At 53.9% G+C, this 21,896-nt stretch overlaps 1 protein-coding gene across 2 annotated transcripts in view; it reads left to right on the top strand.

Moving 5' to 3' along the window:
* LOC146859544 (CD5 antigen-like) overlaps positions 1-21,896 on the top strand; it is a 1,596,548-nt gene that overhangs the window by 347,633 nt on the left and 1,227,019 nt on the right. For both annotated transcript variants that reach the window (XM_085650242.1, XM_085650243.1), the window contains exon 5: positions 2,606-2,926. In XM_085650242.1, the coding sequence (XP_085506368.1) occupies positions 2,606-2,926 (321 nt within the window). The remainder of the gene's footprint in view (positions 1-2,605; positions 2,927-21,896) is intronic.

Here is a 21,896-nt window from a genome sequence, read left to right as displayed (position 1 = left end):
ATGTTCTACCTTTGTAGACTCATAGTGAGTGTTATCTTTAGGTGGAAGCACCCAGTAATGGATTCATGCTCGCCTCTGACATCTGCTGTGTCCTGCACATCATGAGCTCAGAGCTTGGAACTCAGCATCTCAGGTTCTGTGGTCAATAATTTGAGTACAAATAAATGAAGTAATTGTAAACCTTGGTAATTACAATACCTAGAATGAAAGAATGTATGGGATGAAATGCTATAAACAAAGGAATCTTTAAGGGCAACAGTAACAGAGTACCTTGGCTGCCTAACACTCGGTCAGCTCACCCAGGTTAAAGTCTGGTGGACCACCAGGTTTACACCGAGAGAGCAAAATGTACCCATTCAGCGTAAACCTTCTTCCGAAGGCCAGAGAGAATATGGAGCGTCAGCGGTAAGCCATTCTACCCTATTTAGAACGGGTAGTCGGATGTCTTTATACTGTCTACCAAATCCATGAATATTCTGGAGGTGAGGGAATGTTAACATAAAAATATAAAATAAAAACTAACTTTACACCATGGGAGAAAACTCCACTGGTGTTGGGGCTATTCATTTTTACTTTGCCAAAGCAAACTCCCACTCTAAATAACTTTGTATAAAGCGTTGAGATAGTGGTACATACAAACCCATAGAGTTCCCTCAGGGCCGACAGTGAACTTTAAATTGGGTGGGTGAAGTGTTGCCGGACATACCACCCTGACCGCGTTCACTCCACCTGCCAAAATCTAAATTGGGCCCTAAGAAGTGGAGTCATACACTGTACAATTCTTTAGTCTAATTGTTTAATGTTCTTTTAAGATAGACTCTAATGTTGTTAAAGGTATGCTTCCAAAAACTCCCATGGAACTGATTTTTGTTTGCAGATGCACATGATTGTGAAACACTAGTAACTAATGTTGCATCATGTATTATCAACAGTCTATTTGTACACAATTAATATACTTATGTATGTAATGGTGAGCTTCTGCTAATATGCTAGAATCTCGAAATGGGATGTACGTCGTTACAACGCACACTTTTACAACGCATGCACTTACAACGCATTTTTTACAACGCAACATCCACTACAACGCATTCCATTACATCGCAGGACACTACAACGCATTTTTAAAAACTACCTTTACAACGCATTCCATTACATCGCATTTTACCTTTACAACGCATACCATTACAACGCATAATATTACATTGCATTTAAGGTAAGTATTGGATAGTATAGGGGTAAAAATTACTAATCTTACTCCAGGGGGTGCAACAGTAGGGTAAGTGTTGGATAGTATAGGGGTAAAAATTACTATTCTAACTCCAGGGGGTGCAACAGTAGGGTAAGTGTTGGATAGTATAGGGGTAAAAATTACTATTCTTACTCCAGGGGGTGCAACAGTAGGGTAAGTGTTGGATAGTATAGGGGTAAAAATTACTATTCTAACTCCAGGGGGTGCAACAGTAGGGCAAGTGTTGGATAGTATAGGGGTAAAAATTACTATTCTAACTCCAGGGGGTGCAACAGTAGGGTAAGTGTTGGATAGTATAGGAGTAAAAATTACTATTCTAACTCCAGGGGGTGCAACAGTAGGGCAAGTGTTGGATAGTATAGGGGTAAAAATTACTATTCTAACTCCAGGGGGTGCAACAGTAGGGTAAGTGTTGGATAGTATAGGGGTAAAAATTACTATTCTTACTCCAGGGGGTGCAACAGTAGGGTAAGTGTTGGATAGTATAGGGGTAAAAATTACTATTCTAACTCCAGGGGGTGCAACAGTAGGGCAAGTGTTGGATAGTATAGGGGTAAAAATTACTATTCTAACTCCAGGGGGTGCAACAGTAGGGTAAGTGTTGGATCGTATAGGGGTAAAAATTACTATTCTAACTCCAGGGGGTGCAACAGTAGGGTAAGTGTTGGATAGTATAGGGGTAAAAATTACTATTCTAACTCCAGGGGGTGCAACAGTAGGGTAAGTGTTGGATAGTATAGGGGTAAAAATTACTATTCTAACTCCAGGGGGTGCAACAGTAGGGTAAGTGTTGGATAGTGTAGGGGTTTTAATATAATATTATGCGTTGTAATGGTATGCGTTGTAAAGGTAGTATGCGATGTAATGGAATGCGTTGTAAAGGTAGTTTTTAAAAATGCGTTGTAGTGTCCTGCGATGTAATGGAATGCGTTGTAGTGGATGTTGCGTTGTAAAAAATGCGTTGTAAGTGTAGTGCGTTGTAAAAGTTGCGTTGTAAAGGTTGTTCCCCCTCGAAATGGCATTATTTATTTAAAGACTATTGCTAGATCATATTAGGTATATAAATTCAGGATTTACAGAGACAATGCTCAGCTTCTCAGATCTGTTTGTCCATCTGTGATCTCGGGGAGGAGAAGCAGTGAAACCTGCTGACTGCTGATATTATATCTCTTTACTCACCTGCAATTGTCTCCTTTCTAGAGGTGGTCAATGTACTCAATATCTGTTCCCTTCTCTTCCACTGGTCACAGGTGGTGCTGATGAGATATTGTATCTCTTTACTGACCTTTGAATGTCTCCCTTCTAGAAGTGGTCACTGTACTCAATATCTGTTCCCTTCTCTCCCACTGGTCACAGGTGGTGCCGATGAGATCCGCTTGGTCAATACTGGTGATGCCTGCAACGGGAGAGTGGAGGTCAGGCATGGGAAGCGATGGGGGACGGTCTGCGATTCTCACTGGGATAAGAAGGACGCTGAGGTGGTCTGTAAACATCTTGGATGCGGAACAGCTTTAAGAGTACTAAGTGTCAATGGAGTGTTTGGAGCAGGATGGCACCGAGTGTGGCTGAGTCAGATTCGATGCACAGGAGCAGAGGCGTCCTTCTTCGACTGTCCTCATGATGCGTGGGGACATAATGCCTGTCACATCAGAAGTGATGCTGGAGTGCAATGTTCAGGTGAGAGAAAGGAGCACAAAGGGAAATATTCAGTTATGAAAACTAATATCATGAACGATAAGAATGTAGTAATGTTGTGATTGCTGAAGAATTGGACAGCGCTAATTGGTTGCAGTGGGTATATGGTGATACCTTATCTCCAGGTCTATCACTTGGTGATTCACAACCATTTGGGTATCCCAGAGTGTGATGCAGGATGACTCATTGATTGTGGCAGAGGTATCCATTTTGTGATGCCAGGGCTCAGGAAAGTCCTACCCTATTTAGCCAGTGTGAACATATCTCTCCCTCTAGAAGGGTGAAATGCTACCCCCGCCGACAAAATTGGCAGGGGGGGGGTAGTTTTCCAAAGCATTTGACATCAAACACGACATGTTTAGATGCAGCCATCTCAAAGTTAGCATTTACCGCGAGGTTATAATCCACTTAAGAGTATATGGTATGGCTGTATCACAGAACAGCCATAAAATAGTATTTCAGAAAGCTGCAGAGGGGCTCAGCTCATGCTTGGGCACCCTCTCACATAAAACCAAGCACTCTGCCTTCAGGATTGTCAAGGCCTGCCATAGGAGTGGCTTATAGGTTTATATGTGTCTGTATATAGGTGTGGATATAGGTAGCCTATACCAGGGTAAGGGGTGCAATCACGCCCTTACCCAGGCTGCAGTAGCAGACCTGTGGTGCCATTTTGGAGTTCTTCCCAGGGGTGGCATAATATATGCTGCAGCCCCTGGTAGGCCTCTGAGGTACCTATGCCCTAGGTAAATAGTATACCATATACTAGGGGCTTATAAGGCACTCCAGAATCCAATTAGATAAGTACCTAATGTACATGGAAACCATTTTAGAGAGGAAGCAGCTAGGCTGTGGTCCTGATTAGCAGGGCCACAGCCAGACTAAGGTCGAAAAACAGTGAAACACCAGCAAGAAGTGGGGGTACCCATGTGAAGCAGATCCTACTCTCCTACAGTGACTCTTCTTTCCACTGCCACAGTGTCCTCAGTCTTCATTTTGCAAGGAGTGAGGAGCCCGGGGTTTAAAATACTACTGCACATGTAGATAACCTCTTCCCATTCACTGATCTAGTGTTCTCAGTCTGCATTTTGCCAGGTCTGGGGAGCCCTTGGTTTAACATTAAAGTTATACATGTAGGCAATCCCTCCCCCACCACCACCCCAGCGTTCTCAGTCTTAATTATGCAAGGTGTAAGGAGCCCAGGGTATAAGATAAATATTGCACATATCTGTAACCCCTCTCCCACCACCACCCCAGAGTTTTCAGTCTTCATTATGCAAGTTGTGATGAGCCCAGGGCTTTAGGAAAATATTTTACATGTATTTAACCCCTTTCACACCACTGCCCCAGTGTTTTCAGACTTTACTAGTTAAGGTGTGAGGAGCCCAAGGTTTAAGGTAAACATTTGTTTCTTTATTAATGTTGCTCATATACAGTCATAACAGTCCGACGTAATGAAACATACAAGGCATGTTCATCTCGGCTTAGTACAATATTATTTCAGATTATATAATATACCAGTTGTTCATCCACCTAGCACACATTTCAACACATTTATATATTACAAATTTCTGCCCAATTTTTTCACTTGTCCGACATAGTATCTCTCATTCACAGAAAGATAGTAAGTCGCAAGAGGGGCCCATAAGTCATTAGGCCTAGATGACATAGGGAGTTATTCAGCATAGCATGCCGATTGGTCTCTGCAATATACAAGATCTTCAAACCATTTTTTCTTGCCCTGGCACCTTTTTACTATCCCAACAATCAGCCATATTCTTCTTAGCTAGTAGCAAAGCAATAAGAACCAACCGCCTTTTCTGTGGTTGCACGCGTCCAGCTAGCCCTAGTAGGCACATTTGTGGTGTGCATTCCACTGCTTCCAAAACCATTTCAGAGAGGGACTTTCAGGCAGATGCAGCAAGAAAAGCGAATATTAAGGAATCGCAATTAAGGACTCTCAAAAACCTATGCCTGTAGGAATCACTATTAACTATTAAAATAGTGATTCCTAAACATTCCTTAATTGTGTGGGAGGCCAAAGTACCCGCGACAGGCAAGGGCCCAAAACGTAGTGAGGCGACATCAACATTGCCTATCAAAAAATGTTTTGGGCCCTTGCCTGTCGCGGGTACTTGGGATTCCTGCACAAGTGAGGCACCATTTTTATTGGGAGACCTGGGGGAATGCTGGGTGGTGGGAAATTTGTGTGAGCCCAGTGATGCCACAACTTTCCCACACAATAATGTGTGAAAAAAGTGCTTTTTTTCAGCTAAAATTGAGGTTTGCAGGGGATTCTACGTAAGGAAACGTTGGAGGATCCACGCAAGCCATACCTCCCTGGAAGCCCCCCTGGTGTCTAGTTTTCAGAAATGTGTGGGGTTGGTAGGTTTCCCTAGATGGCCGCAGAGCACGGGGCCAAAAACCCAGTTGACCCCCCTTTCAAAACCAGGTGGTTTTGAGATAGGAAATTTTGATGTTGCCTCACTATGTTTTGGGCCCTTGCCTGTCGCGGGTACTTGGGCCTCCCATACAAGTGAGGCACCATTTTTATCGGGAGACCTGGGGGAACGCTGGGTGGTGGGAAATTTGTGTAAGCCCGGTGATGCCACAACTTTCCCACACAAAATGGGTGAAAAAGTGATTTTTTCAGCTAAAATTGAAGTTTGCCGGGGATTCTGGGTAAGGAAACGTTGGGGGATCCACGCAAGCCATACCTCCCTGGAAGCCCCCGGGTGTCTAGTTTTCAGAAATGTGTGGGTTTTGTAGGTTTCCCTAAGTGCCGGCAGAGCTAGGGTTCACAAACTGCAGCTAGGCACTTTGCCAAAAAAGGGTCATTTTTCACTGCGAAATTGAGGTGTGACCACATTGCGTTTTACGCCGTTTCCTGTTGCGGGCACTTGGCAAACCCACACAAGTGAGGTACCATTTTTCTCATAAGACTATGGGGAAGGCGGGGTGGGTGGAAATTTGTGGATCCACACAGATTCCAGAACTTTCCACCAAAGAAATGTGGGGAATTTTTTTTTTTTGACAATTGTTTAGGTTTGCAACGGATTCTGTGTAACAGACCCTGGTGGGAGGCAGTCAAGTCACCCCATCCTGGATTCCCCTGGGTGTCTAGTTTTTTAAAAATGTATAGGTTTGCTTGGTTTCCCTAGCTGCCGGCAGAGCTAGTGTTAAAAAACTACAGCTAGGCACTTTGCCAAAAAAGGGTCATTTTTCACTGCGAAATTGAGGTGTGTCCACGTTGCGTTTTGCGCCATTTCCTGTTGCGGGCACTAGGCCGACCCACACAAGTGAGGTACCATTTTGCGCGGAAGACTTTGGGGATTGCGAGTGGGTGCAAATTTGTGGATCCACGCAGATTCCAGAATTTGCCACCACAGAAATGTTGGGAAAATGTGTTTTTTTGACAAATATTTAGGTTTGCAAGGGATTTTGGGTAACAGAACCTGGTGGGAGGCAGTCAAGTCACCCCATCCTGGATTCCCCTGGGTGTCTTGTTTTTAAAAATGTATAGGTTTGCTAGGTTTCCTGTTGGACTTGGCCCTTCTGGCAAGTTCACCCCCAGAACTTTTTGCATTGTCCTAGCCTTTTCCCTACGTTGTACTAGTGGTTTTAGGCCTCTAGGCGCTTTAACAATGTGTCCCAGTGTAAAGTGCATGCGCTCTGGGTTACATTGAGTGAGACTGACCTGCCCTCCTATAGGAATGCATGGGAGATCTGAGTGACCATGTTAGTTCCTGATGCGTGGGGAGTGCAGGGCCGAGTTTGGTATGTGCGGACTCGTGTGATGAAATGCTGCGCGATGATGTGTGCGGCGTCAATGTACCTAGTGTGGAAGTGCCACTTCTAGAAGTGGGCATTTCGGTGCGCAATGTGAAATGAGTGCCTTGTCTGGCGATTGGCTGGCTGAGGTCATGTGACGGGCTAGGGAATCCCCAGAGTCAGGATGGGTCTGCCCCGGTGGTGAATGGAGAGAGCTGCATGTGGATGAGTGGGAGGAGTACACCTAGGACCTGAATAGGGCTGGGCTTTCCCCACACAATGCTGGCTCCGCCCCCAGTGGTGCGACTGATGACCCTGGCATGCCCTGTGAATAGGGAGAGGGTCTGAGCAAAACAAAGTGCTCAAGAACCAGTTGCATCTGGCTCGCCCCTCCCCTGCACCTTGAAACAAAGGTGATATGTGTATAAAAAGGGGCTGTGACCCCATGTAAAATGTTCTTGCGTTCTGTCTTGAATCTACCAGGGGTGTGCTGCTGCTGGGGCCCAGGGGAAGGCTTGCCTCCCTGGGCCCTGCCCAGCCCCTGGATGCCCTGGATACTGGAGGACTTTACTTCTAGCGCCTGGTGAGCGCTTTATTGCTTGTTCTCTTTTTGGACCCTGACAGGAGGGGGCTTGCTGCTGGTGGAGCCCAGGAGGGACCGCCATGGGGGCTGCCTTCCCGCTGGAGGGCCCTGTGTGCTGGCCCCTGGGCCATACATTGCCCCCTGGATGCTGCCAAAGCGTGGTCCAAACCTTTGTGCGCCCGGAATGCGCTGTGCTTCCCCAAGAGAGGGAGAGCCTGGGGGCTGAGCAGCGCAGCGCTGCAGCCCTGGCTGAGGGAATCCCCAGCGTAGGGATTCCCCCCTTTTGTGATGAACCTTGCGGGTGCCCACCCCGCTTATGTCCGCTTGCTATTTAAAGGAGCAGGTGCCCACCCTGCTTTATATTCCAATTCGGAGGGAGCCTACCCATCATAGCGCCTGTTCGATGTTATAGCGGGAGCCCACCCCGCGTTTCACCGCCGCGGCCCGAGCCGCTAAAGCATTTCTCTACGAGTCGCGCTCTGCGCGCGCGACCCTGAAGTCAGGCAAGCATTGCCTGGGACGTGGGCGGGCCCTGTTGCCGCCGGGGAAGAGGAAGGCCGGTGACGTGACGCAGGGCTCCCATGAGGAAGAGGGAGCCCCACGTAATCCCTGAGGAGTCCCGGGTCTAAGGAGGGGGCCCGGGTGAAGAGTGGTGTCACCCGATAATCGGCGAGGCTCTCATGAGTGAGAGAGCCCCGCCTGCCGCCCGCAGAATTCGGAGAAGTCCCGGTCCCAGGAGAGGGACCGGGCGAAGTGAGAGGAAGCGCGAGGAGAGAGCCCCGCCAGCTACTGACCCTACCCGAAGACCTGGGAGTCCCCAAAAGAAGCTCCGGTGAGTAGGGGCTGGTCCAGGGGTCTAAGCGGTCCCGCCAGGAGAGCGGGCCGCTCCACCGATGCTGCCTAATTGTGTGTCAGGGCCCAGAGGGGCCCATGTTTCTATTATTTGAGGGGCATGTCGTGGCACAGGTTGTGAGTGCTAGTGAAGGCACAGTGTTCCGGTTTCCTGGGCGGCCCCGTCTGGCAGCGGGTCGCCCCCACAATGGGGCAAGTCATTTCCAAGTCCTAGAGGGCCCCGAGGTGCCCTGCCCATATTCTGTGTTTCCCGCTGCCCCGACTGTTAGATGCAGCTACCACGTTTTGGGGGACCTGGTATCTTAAGAGCCTATGTGGCTCCAACGTTTTGGGGGCATCTTTTCCTTCAAAAAGCACCAGTGCGCTCCATCGCACGGGGGACATGTTGTTTCTAGAGCCTAGGTGGCTCCCACGTTGTGACATTGTGTCAAGGACCATTTGAGAGCCCATGCCTCATTTTACTTCCACAGCTGCGCAGCACTTACTGCCAGCTGCAGCGTCTAAGCCCTGTGCTTGTCCCCAGCTGCCCAGCAAGTAGTGGGCAGCTGCTATGTTGAGGTTCTGGTGCAACCTGGACTCTAATGTGATTTTGGGTGTTAGGAAATGTACTGTGTAGTATGTTTTGAGCACCCTGTGTTCATGCTTATGGTGTTAAGAAATGTACTGTGTATAGTATGTTTTGCGCACCCTGTGTTTTATGCCTCTAGATAGGATTTCCGCCTAGGAGGTTGTTTTACCTGTTTAGGTTGATGTTAGGGAGATTGTACTTCTCTGTGCGATATGCGCCCCTAGTGTAGTTATACTTAGGTGGTTAGGTCTAATGCGTTAGACTAATGAGAAATTGCATAATGTGACTTATGCCCCTGTGATGGATGCAGGATAGGTTTTATACCTGATGCTAGTGTGATGACGCTGAGCTCATTATTGTGCCAGTAGTTATTGGTTGTGCTCTTCAGTATACTTTGGTGCCGATCACGATCCGGTAAAAACCGGGTACGAACCGTCGGACGGAGCATATTCTCCGTCCGACACGTACCCGTTCGCAACAAAATACCAACATGGAAATACGATTCGCACGGACGCAACAGTTCCGTACGCTTCGTACAAAAGCCCGAACGACTAAAAAATACAAACAAATGTAATCCGGGAAAGCGGCGACGCAACGTCGGGACGCACGAAGCATGCCAGTCACGAACCAGGAATCACGATTCGCACCGACGTCATCCCGCACAGTCAATATTTTCCGCCAGCCAAAAACTGCCGGGAAATCAGGACGACGCGAACAAGGAGTACCTGTACCCGACAGACAGACATGGACCCGAACCTACGTGTCATCCCGGCCCTCATAGCAGTCGACCTACTCTACAGGTTACGACGCAGATGCCGCAGAAGGTCAGAACAACACCCAGGGGCAAAGGGGGGTAGGGGGGGCAGGGCCAGGACACAAAACCCCCACCCAAGTCACACAGCACACATGCCCTGGACATACCTGATCCCCAGGCCCTGGTCACTACGAGGGGGTGGGGGCGTGTCCAGCAAAGCCAGCGGCCGCCACAACGGAAGTGCTTGACGACGCGAACCGGCAACACAACCATACAGGTACGTCCCGTACACACGCCTTAAGAGCGTGGGTACGAGTCGTACCCCGCCCACACCCACGTCATCCCAACAATGCCGGGACGGCTGTACCCACGTGGCAAAGGCCTGGGTACGGCCCGCACAAGCATCACATAGCGTGGGGACGCATATGTACGGACCGTACCCCCACCCCCGTATGCATGGAGCGTACCCCCACCCCAACAGTGTACGTACGGACCGTACACCCACCCCCGTATGTATGGAGCGTACCCCCACCCCAACAGTGTAAGTACGGACCGTACCCCCACCCGCGGACGTATGGAGCGTACCCCCACCCCAACAGTGTACGTACGGACCGTACCACCACCCCCGTATGTATGGAGCGTACCCCCACCCCAACAGTGTACGTACGGACCGTACACCCACCCCCGTATGTATGGAGCGTACCCCCACCCCAACAGTGTACGTACGGACCGTACCTCCACCCCCGTATGTATGGAGCATACCCCCACCCCAACAGTGTACGTACGGACCGTACCACCAATCCCGTATGTATGGAGCGTACCCGCACCCGAACAGTGTACGTACGGACCGTAACCCCCCCCCGTATGTATGGAGCGTACCCCCACCCCAACAGTGTACGTACGGACCGTACCCCCACCCCCGTATGTATGGAGCGTACCCCCACCCCAACAGTGTACGTACGGACCGTACCACCAATCCCGTATGTATGGAGCGTACCCCCACCCCAACAATGTACGTACGGACCGTACCCCCACCCCCATATGTATGGAGCGTACCCCCACCCCAACAGTGTAAGTACGACCCGTACCCACACCTGGAATGCATGGAGCGAACCCACACCCGTGTATGTTCCAAGCATACATATCCTGAAATAGGAGGTGTGTGTGCAGAGTCCTCCCAGCAGTGCCCAGAGACAGGAGGTGTGTGTGCAGAGTCCTCCCAGCAGTGGCCAGAGACATGAGGGGTGGGTGCCTAACACTCCCAGCAGTGCCCAGAGACAGGAGGGGTGTGTGCAGAGTCCTCCCAGCAGTGCCCAGAGACAGGAGGGGTGGGTGCCTAACACTCCCAGCAGTGCCCAGAGACAGGAGGGGTGTGTGCAGAGTCCTCCCAGCAGTGCCCAGAGACAGGAGGTGTGTGTGCAGAGTCCTCCCAGCAGTGCCCAGAGACATGAGGGGTGGGTGCCTAACACTCCCAGCAGTGCCCAGAGACAGGAGGGGTGGGTGCAGAGTCCTCCCAGCAGTGCCCAGAGACAGGAGGGGTGGGTGCCTAACACTCCCAGCAGTGCCCAGAGACAGGAGGGGTGGGTGCCTAACACTCCCAGCAGTGCCCAGACACAGGAGGTGTGTGTGCAGAGTCCTCCCAGCAGTGCCCAGAGACAGGAGGGGTGTGTGCAGAGTCCTCCCAGCATTGGACATGGGAAAAAAAATAAGGGTGGAGTACCCACAGATCCAATTGCCACAATTGTCAGTCAGGTGCACAGACACCCTGCAGTACATGTAACACATGTGTGCGAGGCTGGAAGTACACACATGCATACTGCCTAAAAGGGAACATGTCCCCATGAACTCATGTCAACAGACTCCATACACAAGTACAGTGATCACCAAGGATGCCACGAATGATGCAGGTGGAGACATGGCTCTGCATGCATGGCCAAAGTTGAAGGGCTCCGTCACACACCCAGCTCATGTAGACACAGCTCAGCACAAAACATTGGAAACACCCTTGCGGGAAGATGTCAGGGCACACAGAGGAAGGAACACACCTTGGGACAATGTCACCATGCAGAAACTGCTTACATGACCAAATAAAGTTAGCTACCACCTTGTGATGTCACACAGATCCCAGTGTCCCCCCTATGAGCAGCACACTACTACATTTCCCACACACCCAACACATGAACACCACCCAACACCATGTAGCAGCCCCACCAACAGCAATACCGGCAAAGCAGTAGTGTTCCAAGGAAACATAAAGTGATTGCTTTATTCAGCATGATCCAAAATATCGTGGATTGCAGGAAGTTCAATATTTACCAAGCCCATAGGGCAGTCCAGAAGTCACAGCCGGATGGGGGACACAGTGGGATGCGTGTCCCCTAGCTTGCCTGCACAGTCAGACTCCGTCGTCTTCCACAGGGGTGAGGGCATCATGGGGGGGGGAAGGACCAGGCACCGCAGGGACATCAGGGCGAAGGGTAGGCGTCGTGGGTGCAGGGATGGAGGACTCCACCACAGGGGGTGGGGCAGGGCCAAAGGCGGAGGCCAGGATTGCGCTGCACACCTTAGCAAGGTCCTCCAGAGACTCCCCTGCACCCGATGGATCCACAGGCCCCAAGGAGGGGGGGGGTCAGAGGGATGGGTCGCAGCGCCACTGGGGGAGGGTGTGGACAGGGGGGGGACTCAACCACCCTGACCGTGGACTTCCTTGACCGCTTGCGAGGTGGTGTCACTGTGGGGCTCAGGGACAGAGCGGACATGAAGGAGTCTTTGGGTGAGATGTGGCCAGGAGAGCTGAGGGGAGGGGATTTGGAGGGAGTGGATTTTGTGGAATGCGGACTCCCACTCTGGCTGCGTGTCACACGTTTTCCCCCCGACCCAGTGGGTGTGCCTACTTCACTCTGTGTGTGCGTGTCAGGAGGTGTGCGGTGGACCTTCCCTGCTGGTGTGGAGCCTGTGTCTGTTGATGTGGGTGCATGCCGACGTCTGGGTGTACGTGGGACAGGCATGGGAGTGGGAAGTGTGGATGGGGCAGGGGTAGGTGGTGGGAGGTAGCGCTGCAGGAGACCCACTGCTGCAGTCAGTGTCGAGTCTATCGACCTCAGCAAGCTGCGTTGGTCAGCCTGCGATGAATGAATGCCCTCCAAGTATGCCTCGATGTTGTTGAGGACCTGGCTGTGGGCATGGAGGACATTAAGGATCGCAGCCTGACCAACCTGCAACTGCCGCTGGATGTCCACAGACTCGGCATTGGCGGCAGCAGTGGAGACAGGGGCAGGGGGTGCGGTGCCTGGCATGAAGGAGACATGCGGTGACTGGGCACGCTGGGAAGGGACACGAGCAAGTGGGAGGCGGGTGATGGCAATGGAGGGGGCGGGGCGAGATGTTGTGCCGCTGTCAGCTGCTGGTGCAGCCTCCGCCCACTCGGAGAGATCCTCCTCGGACCTGTCAGCTTCATATTCCGACGTGCCAGTCGACAGGTCCTCGGCCTCACTCTCCTCCGCCTCTGTCCCACTGGATGTGCCAGCCACGATGTCACCGCTGGCACTGGTGCTCGGTCCCTCCGCTTGGTCTGTGCCCATGTCTCCCTCCGAGTCCCCCGACGATGCTGTGGGCAGGGTGAAGAGACATAAATTAATCATACACCTGTAAACATCTGTTGGACCCGGCCTCGTAACCTGGCTCTACTTGCCCCCGCACCACCTAACCTGGTACCTGCAGCCCCAAGCACACGGCCTAGCCGATCCTTCCCACCAGAACACACGCACCCGACCCGGACATCCTCGTCCATGGCCTCTCTCCTTTCGGCCACCCCGGGCCCGCGTGCCCACTTCATGCACCAAGATGGCTGCCCGGCCCCAGCGCGACCCGGGCCTAGAGGCGCCACTCCGGCTGGAGGACATCACGCTTGCCAGGGGATGAGAGAGGGAGGAGCAGTTTCTATCGCACCTCTGAACTCCCCTGGGACGATGGGTTTCGATCGGGCCTCCGGCCTCCCTGAGGGCTGGCTCCATGCCTGCTGGGTGTCTGGGACTCCTCCCGACCCGGCCCTGAAAGGATCACAAGACAATGGCAGGAAACCCCGACAAGCGACCCCCAGGTGACAAGACCCCTGCCTGCACAGACTCCGGTCATCAAAGAGGGGTCGACCTATAACAAGGGGTGCTCTGGGACTGTCCGCTAGATTCGACGCTGGAACAACGAGAGCCCTGCTGACGTGGTCGCGGCTCCCTGAAGATCGTAAGACCTCCGAACCTGTACCTGAGCCCTGCTGAGTGACTCGCGGCTCCCTGAAGATCGTAAGACCTCCGAACCTGTACCTGAGCCCTGCTGAGTGACTCACGGATCCCTGAAGATCGTAAGACCTCCGAACTTGTACCTGAGCCCTGCTGAGTGACTCGCGGCTCCCTGAAGATCGTAAGACCTCCGAACTTGTACCTGAGCCCTGCTGAGTGACTCGCGGCTCCCTGAAGATCGTAAGACCTCCGAACTTGTACCTGAGCCCTGCTGAGTGACTCGCGGGTCCCACAGACTCTCACGGTCCCGCCGGACCCCAACTACAACAAGCGTATCCCCCAGCTCGAGGATTGTGAGCTGCGCGCCGGGTACGCCCCTGCCTTGAACCTTTGCCAGAGACTGTCCCGCTACCCCCTATCCCTTCCGAGACTCATTGAGCCCGCGCTCTCCTTGTACATATTTGCAGTGCTAACCTGATTGATAAAGATTGATTCCTAAGAACACACGGTGTGGTGTCTCTGTGTCGTGTGATACCAGGGGTACAAACCTAGATACGAGATTCCTCCCCCTGAGGAGTCTACCGCCAGTGCCCGGCTACGATACTTCGAGGGTGGGTCTCAGGGTAGTCAGGACCCCTTTCCGGGCTCCTCTGAGGTCGCCGTCTAACATTGGTGGCAAGCGACGGGATTCGGGCCCATAACCTAGAGATCGTACCGTGAACGACGGACGCACTACCGACAAAGATGGCAGAAGGAAGCGCCATGAGCCCCGCAGAAACCAACGCCAACAGGGTGTTCCAGGTGGAACAACTAGAAGAATACACGCACAAAGAACTAAAGCAATTCTGCAAAGAACTTAAAATCGCTACTACCGGTCTCAACACCAAAGAAGATTTGCAGAAAGCACTGAAAGCTTGGGTGGATGCCGGGGCCTCCCGCCCAGAAGGCACGGGGGAGTGCCCCGACGAAGCCGAACCCCCCCAAGGCGAAAGCAGCAGCAATCAGGTGCGAGGCATCATACCAGACGGGGGCCTATCCCCGGAAGAACTCGCAGACAGAGAGAGAAGTCGCAATCACGAACTCGAGTTAGCCAAACTCAAAATCGAAGGCGAATTGAAGTTAGCGGAAAAAAAGCTAGCAGTAGAGCAAATGCGCGTACAAGGCGAACTAGAAGAGAAGAAGCTCCAACGGGAGCACAAAGGAAGGAAGCTCCAACTAGAGCACGAACGCAGCTTGAAGGAAATCGAGCTCAAGGCCAGAAACGAGGAAGGGAGGCCCCGGGAAACCGAGAGGCGGCCTCCCCAGCGGAGCAGAAGGTCCACATCCCCCAGGACGTGGTCAAAGAATATTATAAAAACGATGACATTCAACATTGGTTCAGGGCCTACGAGGTCACCATGACCTCCCATCGGGTCCCACAGAAGGACTGGGGGGCAGGGTTGTGGGGACGGTTTCTGAGCGAAGACCTACCCATCTCCCTGCAGACCTCCTACAGCCACATGAAAGAGGCGCTACTCACAAGGTACGGCCTCACCCCCGAGATGTACCGTCAGCGATTCCGGGACTGCAGGAAGATCCCGGGCACCACCTGGGTGGAGTATGTAAACTTTTTCAGTCGGGCCTTCGATGGGTGGATCAAGGGCAGCAAAGTCACCACCCTTGAGGAACTCACCGACCTCATGTTGTGGGAACACCTGGCTGCGAACTGCTTTGTGGAACTACGCCAGCATCTGCTCGACAGCAAACTCACCAATCCCAGGAAGCTGGCTGTGGAAGCAGACCGCTGGACCAACACCCGGGTCCCCCGGGGCATGGTAGGAGAATACCCCCGAGCCAGTCAGGGACCACCCCGCCAGAGAGGAGGAGGGAACCAGGGAGGGCAGAGAGAGTCCCAGCCTAGCCCCCCAAAGACCCAACCTCCACCTTTCCCAGCGCCCCCCCACCAGTAACCGGGCCCCCCGGGAGACGGGGACACCGGGTAACCGTCACTTGTTTCCGTTGCCAGAAGCCCGGGCACTACGCCAATGACCCGGAGTGCCCCATGGCCACCCAAGTCACCCCTGCGAGACAGATAGCCAACGTAGCCCTGGGGGAGGAGGTTGAGGAAACCGGGGAGTGGGGACCCGCAGCTATGGCCCTAGTATCACTGGGAGATAGAGAGATGGTCCCTGGTAGCCTCCTGCCCTCCATCACGAAGAAATACGGGCAGCTCGTCAAGATCAATGGCCACCAAATAGAGGCCCTGCGGGACACCGGGGCCAGCATCACCGGTGTCCTCAGGCACTTAGTCCCCGAGGAGCAGATCCTCCCCAACGTCTTTTGCCCAGTAATTTCCGCAGATAATAGAGAGAGTATGTGTCAGGTAGCCCTGGTGCCGTTTGAGTGGGGAGGGGTGACAGGTAAACTAAGGGTTGCCGTAAGAACCTCCCAGCCAGTCGACTGCCTCTTAGGGAACGACCTGGAGAGTTCTCCCTGGAAGCACGTTGAGCGCAAGGCCCACCTAGGAATGATGGGACTCCCCGAGTGGGTGTGCGCCACCACCCGATCTATGTCAGCCCGACTCACCCCCCTGGGAGAAGTCGAAGACGCCCCGACCGAAGAAGTCAGAACAGTCCCCGCCGAGGGTCCTCCCGTCCCCCCATCGGAAGGGTCAGTCGCCAGCGACGGCCCCTCACCGTCCGACACCGCCCCGGTCCCCGAGTTAGGCGATCTACCCGAATTGGCCCAGTGGCGCCACGAGGGCGGGCCCACCCGGGAGGAATTTTGCCGGGAGCAAGCCACTTGTCCTTCCCTGGTCGGACTGCGGCGCCAGGCCGAGGGCCAAGCCGCAGGCGACCAAACCGGAACGCACCGAGTTTACTGGGAGAATAACATTTTGTACAGTGAGCAGAAGTCGGTGGAGCTGGGATCCGGCCGGGTGCTGGTGGTACCCCTACGCTTCCGAGACTTCCTCCTGGGCTTAGCCCACGACGTCCCCCTTGCCGGCCACCTGGGTCAAGACAAGACCTACAGCCGTCTCGTGACCCACTTTTACTGGCCTAGAATGAGAGCAGCTGTAGAAGCCCACTGCAAGTCCTGTCCCACGTGCCAAGCTAGTGGGAAGAGTGGGGGGAAGCGCAAGGCTCCCCTCCAACCCTTCCCGGTCGTCAGTACCCATTCGAACGAGTCGGGATCGACATCGTGGGGCCCCTGGACACCCCACCTCCCAAGGTCACCGTTTCATCCTGGTCCTAGTGGATCACGCCACCCGCTATCCTGAGGCTATCCCCCTACGCACCGTCACGGCCCCCGTGGTGGGCCGGGCCCTGATGGGGATCTTTTCCCGGGTGGGTTTTCCCCGCGAGGTCGTGAGCGATCGCGGCACTAATTTTATCTCGAAGTACATGACGTCCCTGTGGCAACAATGTGGAGTGTCCTATAAGTTCACCACCCCGTACCATCCCCAAGGGAACGGCCTAGTAGAGAGGTTTAACAGGACTCTGAAAGGGATGATCACCGGCCTAGAAGAGCCCCTCCGGCGTAAGTGGGACGTCCTGCTCCCCTGCCTCTTGTTCGCTTACCGGGAAGTCCCCCAGAGGTCCCTAGGGTTCAGCCCGTTTGAGTTACACTATGGACACCCCGTCCGAGGTCCCCTCAGTTTGGTTAAGGAAGTGTGGGAGGCGGCACCCCAGACCACCCCACGAGATGTGTTCCAATACGTTCTGACCCTCCGGAACCAGACCAGGAAGTTCCGAGAACTGGCCGAGGCCAACCTGGAGGCGAGCCAAGAGGAGATGAAGCGCTGGTACGACCAGAATGCCACTCTGGTCGAGTTCCAGCCGGGCCAGCAGGTATGGGTCATGGCCCCCGTGAAGCCTGGCGCCCTCCAGGACAGGTGGACCGGGCCCTACAAAGTGATTGAGCGGAAGAGTCAAGTCACATACTTGGTGGACGTCCAATCGCCTCGGGATCCCCTTCGGGTCCTTCACGTGAACCGCCTCAAGCCTCACTTCGTGCGGACAGAACTGAGCCTCCTGCTGGCCACCGATGACGGGGCCGAAGATGAGTCCGATCCCCTCCCGGTCCTCCTGTGTGTCAAGGAGCCGGATGGCTCCGTGGAAGGAGTGAACCTCTCCCCAGCCCTTACTGCCCAGCAACAAGAGGACTGCCGCCAGCTCCTAGGACAATTTTCCGACCTCTTCTCCCTGATTCCCCGAGTCACCGACTGGTGTGTCCATGACGTGGACACCGGGGACAGCCCGCCGGTGAGACACCGAGCATACCCAGTCCCTGACCGGGTCCGGTCCTGCATTCAAGCTGAAGTCTCGAAGATGTTGACCATGGGGGTGATCGAGCCATTTGACAGTCCCTGGGCCAGCCCCGTGGTCCTAGTCCCGAAGGCAGCGGCCCCCGGTGTCGCCCCCGAGCTCCGATTCTGCGTGGACTACCGGGGGCTCAATGACGTCACCCGAGCCGATGCCCACCCCATTCCACAAGCCGACGAGCTCATTGACCGACTCGGGGCAGCCCGGTTCCTCAGCACATTCGACCTCACCTGCGGATACTGGCAGATTGCGCTCATCGAGGGAGCCAAGGAGCGGTCCGCCTTCTCCACCCCAGATGGGAACTACCGCTTCCACGTAATGCCCTTCGGAATGAAAAATGCCCCGGCCACCTTCCAGCGACTGGTGAATAGAGTCCTGGCCGGGCTGGAACAGTTCAGCGCGGCCTATCTAGACGACATCGCCGTTTTCAGTTCCGAATGGAGTGAACACCTCCAGCACCTCCGGAGGGTGCTAACCGCCCTGCGCCAGGCAGGCCTCACAGTAAAAGCCAGCAAGTGCCAGATTGGGCAGGGATCAGTAGTCTACCTGGGGCACCAGGTCGGGAGCGGCCAGGTCGCCTCTCTACAGCCGAAGATCGACGCCATCTTAGCCTGGGAACCACCCACCACCCAAACGGAGGTCCGAGCCTTTCTGGGCCTCACTGGCTACTACCGAAGATTCATCCGGGGGTATGGCAGCCTTGTCGGCCCCCTCACAGAACTCATGTCCAAAAAACAGCCAAAGAAGGTGCAGTGGACGACTGCCTGCCAGGAGGCGTTCGATGCCCTAAAGAAGGCCATGTGTACTGCCCCCGTCCTCCAGGCTCCCGACTACTCCACGGAGTTTGTAGTCCAAACCGATGCCTCCGAGCATGGCATTGGAGCCGTTCTGGCCCAGATGAATGACCAAGGCCTAGACCAGCCCATCGCCTTCCTCAGCCGGCGGCTGTTGCCCAGAGAACAGAGATGGAGCACCATTGAGCGCGAAGCCTTTGCCGTGGTCTGGGCACTCAAGAAGCTACGCCCCTACCTGTTCGGCACCCATTTCAAAGTCCAAACCGACCATCGGCCCTTGCGATGGCTCATGCAGATGCGAGGGGAAAACCCCAAGCTACTGCGGTGGTCAATCTCCCTCCAGGGGATGGATTTCACCGTAGAACATCGCCCTGGTACGGACCACGCCAACGCTGACGGCCTCTTCCGGTTCTTCCGCCTCAGCGAAGAGAACCCCCCAAGATGATAGGCAGTTATCTCCGGCTTTCAGCTGGGGGGGACGCGTGTTGGACCCGGCCTCGTAACCTGGCTCTACTTGCCCCCGCACCACCTAACCTGGTACCTAGGCCCCAAGCACACGGCCTAGCCGATCCTTCCCACCAGAACACACGCACCCGACCCGGACATCCTCGTCCATGGCCTCTCTCCTTTCGGCCACCCCGGGCCCGCGTGCCCACTTCATGCACCAAGATGGCCGCCCGGCCCCAGCGCGACCCGGGCCTAGAGGCGCCACTCCGGCTGGAGGACATCACACTTGCCAGGGGATGAGAGAGGGAGGAGCAGTTTCTATCGCACCTCTGAACTCCCCTGGGACGATGGATTTCGATCGGGCCTCCGGCCTCCCTGAGTGCTGGCTCCATGCCTGCTGGGTGTCTGGGACTCCTCCCGACCCGGCCCTGAAAGGATCACAAGACAATGGCAGGAAACCCCAACAAGCGACCCCCAGGTGATAAGACCCCTGCCTGCACAGACTCCGGACATCAAAGAGGGGTCGACCTATAACAAGGGGTGCTCTGGGACTGTCCGCTAGATTCGACACTGGAACAACGAGAGCCCTGCTGACGTGGTCGCGGCTCCCTGAAGATCGTAAGACCTCGGAACCTGTACCTGAGCCCTGCTGAGTGACTCGCAGCTCCCTGAAGATCGTAAGACCTCCGAACCTGTACCTGAGCCCTGCTGAGTGACTCGCGGCTCCCTGAAGATCGTAAGACCTCCGAACTTGTACCTGAGCCCTGCTGAGTGACTTGCGGCTCCCTGAAGATCGTAAGACCTCCGAACTTGTACCTGAGCCCTGCTGAGTGACTCGCGGCTCCCTGAAGATCGTAAGACCTCCGAACTTGTGCTTGAGCCCTGCTGAGTGACTCGCGGCTCCCTGAAGATCGTAAGACCTCCGAACTTGTACCTGAGCCCAATCTATATAGGTTACAGTGCATAGCCTGAAAAGAAAGATCTACAATACACGGTACAGATGTACGGCATGAAACACACAGTTCGTTGACCCACCATGCCACTGAAATACCATGGAGAGCATGACACAATAGCAAATGACATGAAATGGAGTCTGACATAGGAGCCAGGCCCTGGGGACAATCCTGCACTGCATCTGCACCACACAGCGTTGGCGAAAATAGGGATGACCAGGGACCATATCCATGAACTTGAGACACATGCTGCATAGGTAATACTGAAAACATGCCCACCATGACTGGGTCACTGCACCTTGAGTGTATGTCCAGACAAACATCACACACTGGCCAGACCTAGCAAGGAGAATTCTGGATTTGACATGTAGGCTTGGCCCGCACCAACCACCCCCTACATGAGGCAATTTGTTGAGACACAGGTGGCACTTACATCTCTTAGTCTGGGTGAAAAACACAGGGGCAGCCTAAATGCAAGATTGGACGCCAAACACCCAAGGTGCGCCTGTACAAATAATTAGGTACAAGTGCCCATCATCAGATGATTATAACAAGACACACAGGCACTGGCCACTGTGAGTATGAAGAAGGACAATCAGGTCAGGCTGCACAGTGGACACTTGTACTACATTTCACGTCAATATACATGGTGCCAGGGGACAATGGCACAGAGCACAACCTATGCTGTAGACACTGAGAGTGTCCACGTTTTGTGATGACACACTAAACACCTAGGAAAAGATGCCCCAGGGGACAGTAGTGGCCACACAACTCCATGCTCCTGAATGGTAATGACTGCAACACACGCCACCATCCCTGCACTATGCGTATCGCACACACATGCACATCATGTCACAGGCCACTACATAGGACATGCGCGCTGTAAGGCATGACACTTGAGAGACTAACTCCCATGTCTGGACTCAGCATCAGTGCCAACTGACATGGAACCCACATGCAGTAAACTGGACAGGGCACAGGCAAGGTCCCAAAACCTGTTACACACCACCCCCACACATGATGCTACAGGCATAGTTCACGTGGACAAAGCGCCAGCCTACATCACCATGTGAAGGAGTGACTACACACACACCAGGGAACACATTGCAAGGAGGGGAAGGGAGGCAGGAGAGCAGCGCTATACTGTGGGTAACTGGATCTGCACAGCACCTTTAAACCCTGGCAGTGTATCCATGCAACTGTGCCCTTACAAATGCTGGTGACACACAACAAACACACATGTACCTACCCCCTTCCGGCTGCTGCATCTCCTGTAAGCGCCTCTCCAAGTCTGGAAATACCACCGCCAGCACACACTTGTGGATGTGGGTCAGACGGCGGCGCCCGCGGTTCTTGTGGCTCTCAGGTGAGTCCCCCAGCAGGACCCGTGCGATACTCCGCGTCCAGCACCGGATATCCTGCCAGCGTTTCCTCACCTGGGACAGGCTCCGCACTCCTCACGGCACTGACGGCGGTCAGCCAGATCTGCTCCTTAGCAGAGGCGCCTACCTGTGAGGATGAACAAGTGACACCACATCAATACACCAGCCACATGTCACAGAGAGACATATTAGAACACATTTTCTGTTCACAACAAGGCATAGTATGCATCCAACGCATTGCACCTTTGTTATAGGGACATGATCCTCTGGGGAGGGAAAAAGCAGTACGTGCCATTGAAAGTACACAGGTGG

The sequence above is a fragment of the Triturus cristatus genome, chromosome 3_2 (genome assembly GCF_964204655.1).
Source record: "Triturus cristatus chromosome 3_2, aTriCri1.1, whole genome shotgun sequence".
Classification (NCBI taxonomy): Eukaryota; Metazoa; Chordata; class Amphibia; order Caudata; family Salamandridae; genus Triturus; species Triturus cristatus.
Note: the sequence above shows the minus strand (reverse complement) of the source record. Positions and strands in the feature narration are given on the sequence as shown.